The sequence below is a fragment of the Penaeus chinensis genome, chromosome 16, assembly GCF_019202785.1.
Source record: "Penaeus chinensis breed Huanghai No. 1 chromosome 16, ASM1920278v2, whole genome shotgun sequence".
NCBI lineage: Eukaryota > Metazoa > Arthropoda > Malacostraca > Decapoda > Penaeidae > Penaeus > Penaeus chinensis.
Window position 1 is genome coordinate 16,967,217 of NC_061834.1, and position 5,000 is coordinate 16,972,216.

General features: G+C 39.4%; 1 protein-coding gene across 2 annotated transcripts in view; it reads left to right on the plus strand.

Annotated features, from left to right (window-relative positions):
* LOC125033416 (lanC-like protein 2) overlaps positions 1 to 5,000 on the plus strand; it is an 11,917-nt gene that overhangs the window by 1,600 nt on the left and 5,317 nt on the right. For both annotated transcript variants that reach the window (XM_047624897.1, XM_047624896.1), the window contains exons 3-7: positions 1 to 171; positions 325 to 473; positions 940 to 1,048; positions 1,943 to 2,122; positions 2,236 to 2,418. The exon at positions 1 to 171 is cut by the window's left edge and continues 9 nt beyond it. In XM_047624897.1, coding sequence (XP_047480853.1) covers positions 1 to 171; positions 325 to 473; positions 940 to 1,048; positions 1,943 to 2,122; positions 2,236 to 2,418 — 792 coding nt within the window. The remainder of the gene's footprint in view (positions 172 to 324; positions 474 to 939; positions 1,049 to 1,942; positions 2,123 to 2,235; positions 2,419 to 5,000) is intronic.

Below are 5,000 nucleotides of genomic sequence, written 5' to 3' on the forward strand. Positions count from 1 at the left end.
GAATATGTAGCAAATTCAAGAAGGACTGTTCAGAATCTCCTGAAGGTACTAGATGCTGAAGAGAAAAGAAGCTTAGACTGGGGTGATGTTTCTGTGTATACAGGAGTTTCTGGTTATGTTCTGCTTTATCTCCATCTTACAGATGTGCTGGAAGATGACAGATACATACAGGTAACTTTATTTTAGGGGGATTAAGTGGTAATTTAAATCAGACTTCACCCATGTATACAGATTAATTAATATTCTTGCAGGCAGCATTTGCCTCAATTTTGCTCTTGTGTTTTGTAAATAATGATATCCATTTTTTTTATTTTCTATGCACAGAAAGCTTTGCCTCTAATTGAAAAGGCTATCACAAAAATAAAGGGACGGCGAGTAGCTTTTGTCTGTGGTGACCCAGGACCTTTAACCCTTGGAGCTATTCTGTATCATCGGTTGAATATGACATCACAGGTTCCAGCTTGCATTGAGGGGTTAGTTTTCTCTGCGTTGGCCTTATATATAAGGACTTTGCATAGGTATATTCTTAGAAAAAAAATGTGAATGTTTAGCTATTTTGATCTCAATATTGTATTTTATTATTTTATGTTTTATGTAGTTTCTTATAATATGAGGATTGTAGACTTGTATTAAGAGAGCAAGGTAACATGCATTAGTTTTCATAAGATTGTGGCAGAAGTAAGAAAGAAATAGTGATATGTAGTTTAATTGTACCTATATCTCTCCCACTGTAAGATATCCTCTGGAAATGTTATAACTGAATTTTCCATTGTGTATATAGACTAAATTCATTAAGTGAAGAGTTTTGATGAAGTATACTGATCCTAAGCATTTATTCAATATATTTAACTTATAGGCTAAGAATTACAAAGTATAATTAATTTCAAGAAATAAATCACACTCTCAGTTTTTATTTTTCTGTACCCTTCCTTCTTACAGTGTCAAGAAACTGAAAAAAGACATACTCAACCCAAAGTCAGATGTGCCTGATGAAATTCTGTATGGAAGAGCAGGTTACCTTTATGCACTCCTTCTTATTCAGCAGAAGGTAAGTTTTCATCTGTAGGCATTTGGGAGTTAGACTGGAGATGGTAGGATGAAGATTAGGTCATTTTGTTTGTACTGGTCACTTGGCTTGGTAGATGGACTAATGCTCATGATGTTGATGATTAAGTATCCATGGAATCATTCACAATGATAATATTGAAATTATGATTATAAATGGTTAACATCTGGCAGTGGTAGTCATTAGTAGTATTTAGATTAGATAATTTATTAATAAACCCATAAATATGCAGTGCCTGAATAACCGTTGGCCAAAGAACAAGCTCACTACAGTCAAGTTGTCATTTGTAAGGGAGCGCATTGTTAGTTATGTGGCTTTAGATGTTGTCTACCATTCCCAGTCATTATTTACAAAACTGTATAAAAACAAATGAATGTTTTTGGCCAACATTGAAAGGCTGCAGATATACAGCTTACTACTCTCCTGTACCATCTGTGAAGAATGTAAGGCTAAACCACAAATTGGCAGACTCCCAATTACACCCAACATCAGCCCAAAAGCTTTGTTATGAGGAGAGTCTTGACACCTGGTGGGCTCAGATTAAAAGATGTCAGTTAATGGCAAGTGGTGTTTAGGCAATAAGAACTCAGGAAGGAGATTGAATTTACTCTAGATCTCTTGAGTTTTTTTCTTTTCACCTTTTCCTCTTGTCTGTCCATATGTCCTTTTTTTCCTTCTTAAAAGAAAATTATATTTTAGTTCTTAAGTGTATTTGATATATAAATCTAATTTCTAACCATTTTTTTATGTTTTAATAAATTCTACATATGCAATATCAGTTACCAACATAGTGTTTTCTCTTTAATTTTCTTTCTATCTTTTTTTTTTTCTTTTTTTATCTTCTTGAATTATAAAAGTTGATAATCCCACCTACAGATTGGAAAGGCTGAAATCGATGACACACTTGTAAGGTCCGTAGTATCAGCAATTTTAGATTCTGGCCGAGCTCTTTCTCTCAAAGAAAAAAGGTCTGTTCCTCTGATGTACCAGTGGCATGAGAAGCACTATATTGGAGCAGCTCATGGCATAATAGGAATTCTCTTCATGCTCCTACAGGTGAGAAATATCTGAAATAACTTAACAGATATGACAAAGCAGTGACTGTGCATTATTTTATATGTAAATGTATTCTGTTCCTGTCTCTGACTAACCATCCTTTTTAATTATAGGCAAAGGAACACCTCACATCTGCAGAGCTGAATGAGCTGGTGAAACCAACAATTGATTATGTTGCTAAGCTACAGTTTCCCTCAGGCAATTTACCGTCATCTCTCAGCAATGAATCTGACCGACTTATACACTGGTGCCATGGTGCTCCTGGAGCTGTGTTTCTTTTTGCAAAAGCTTATCAGGTAAATTTTATATTAGTTTTACATCCTGTAATAATTCCTATTAAGTGTTGATTTTACAGCAATTAGCAACTTAGCATGTGGTATACACTTTATTATAACTGGCAGTCTGGGAATTCAGTACACTATAGGGATATCATTCCTTTAGATGTAATTGTCTAAGAATCTTTTGGTGTCAAAGTTTTCCTCATAAATTGTTTTCCCAATGAAATCAGCTCAACAGAAATATCTGAATAAGTGTTCTCTGTAAATTAAAGTAAATTGCACTTTTTAAGTAATTGCCTCTGTCTTTTGATACAGAACCTGCATCTTTCTTGCTGTTAGTAAATTAAAACTCATAGTTGTTTTTGAATGTTTTCCTTTGTAGTTATTTGATCCTCCTTTTTTTCATTTTGTTGTTGTAGTGGTGTGTGCGTGGGTGCGTGCTTGCGTGCGTGCGTGCGTGCGTGCATGCATGCATGCGTAGGTGTGTGTGTGTGTGTGTGTGTGTGTGTGTGTGTGTGTGTGTGTGTGTGTGTGTGTGTGTGTGTGTGTGTGTGTGTGTGTGTGTGTTTTCTCACTACAGTTTCTTCTAGACTTGTATAAAGAATAATTTAAGAAATGCTGTGCAATGTTAACTTGATGCATCCCAAGTTACTCAGACCTCATAGTCATCAAAAAATTTGGCTAAGGAGTGAGTGATTGGAACGTCTCATCATGGGAAAAATTGACCAATGGCTGAGTTATGGGATAGTCTTACATTGGGAAATTGGTGCCAAGTGTGAGTGTTGTTGACATTTTGTCATGAGTGCACAGAGCACTTGAGGTGAGGTTTACTCAGTGGGCCTTCAGGAGGGGCTCGTTCACAAGCTCCTGTAGAGGTGAGGTTTAGCTCCTGTAGCATTTCCACCACTCCAGATGGGTGAAGTTCACTTTCTGTCACCAAGAAGGAAACTATCTCCACATGCAGGAATCTATTCCTATCTGACATACATGATGTTATATATAAATAATACAAACGTCATTTATTGTTACTCTTTTTGCACAGTGTAAACTATCTAGAGAGATGATATGAAGTCTGTTCAACAAAAACAGTCTATTATCATCTTGATATAGCATAACAAATGACAAATAGACCTCATCATCATTCATCATTGGGGAACTAATGCCAGCAGGGGTGCGTAGCTGCATCCACCCTTCATTTCCACCCTCCCTCATGACAAGCCACCAGGCAGGGCCTGGTCCATCTCTAGCTCTTCATGACAGGTTTGATCAATCTGCCCAAGCCACGACTTCCCACAGGCCTCCTCCACCCAGGGTTGTCTCAAACAGAGACAAGCTGGTGGGCAGGATCATCCTGTAGGAAAAGAGCCATGTGGCCATATAGCCTGAGCTGGTGATCGTGGATTGTGCAAGTAACAGGTCTTGTACCAGTCTCACAGTGCAACCATTGGTTGGACAATGGTCCCGCCAACTGTACCCCATGATCCGGCACATGGATCAAGACAAGATTCCAAGGCTCAAGATAGTGTCCAGGTTTCACTATCACATAGTAAAACTGGTAGTATCGGGGCCCTAAAGAACTGTAGCTTGGTCCTTCTGCGCAAGTCCCAGCATTTCCAAATACTCTTGTCGAGAGATTTCATGACCCATGCTGCCAAGCCAATCCATCTACTGACATCCTGGTCTGACAGCCTAAAATCATGAACTGCACTACCAAGGCATATAAAGTTCTCTGTGACCTTGATGTTTTCACCACAAGCACTTATCGATTGAACAGGATCTCCTAGCAGGCCCCCAAAGTCCTGGATCTTGGTGTTGGTCCAGGAGATCTCTAGCCCCAGGGGCTTCACTTCATTGCTAAATGCATCAAGAGCCACACGAGGGTTCACAGATTCACATAGAATAGTAATATCATCAGTAAAGGCAAGGTCTGTAATCATGATATTGCCCAGAGTTGCTCCACAGTGACATTGGACAGTAGCTCTACCCAGTATCCAGTTCATGCAAGTATTGAAAAGTGTTGGTGCAAGAATACAGCCTTGCCTCACTCCTGAACTAACAGGGAAGAAACTCGTCAGGCCTCCACCACACTTTACAACTCTTTCAGTACCAGTATACAGGTACTTTTAATCCAATAATCTTTGTTGGAATTCCTTTTAGTCTCAGGATCTCCCAGAGTGATTCGCAATGCACAGTATCAAACACCTTCAAAGTAAGCTGCAAGCAGCCCATGCCTGACGTCAGCACTCTACAATGACTTGAAGCGCCAGGATACAGTCTGTTGTGGACTTACCATGAGTGAATGCAGATTGCTCCTACCTCTGGTGCCTCATATTCAGCCCCACCAGCCCCGCACCCAAACAGGATTGGAGATTATCTGCCCACTTGCTTAGCGAACTGCAGTTGTCTGTGAGGAGGGCTTGGAGTTCAACTTTCTCAGAGCTTGGTAGGCAGGACGAAGGTCATTTACTAGGAAATGGCTTTCGACTTCCTCCACAAGATTCCTGATAAACTATTCCTTGTCCCTTCTCAACAGTCACGTAGTCCTGCGCACCAGGGAATGATGCAATTCGCAATCCCCTGACAGTTGAGCCGCACAACAA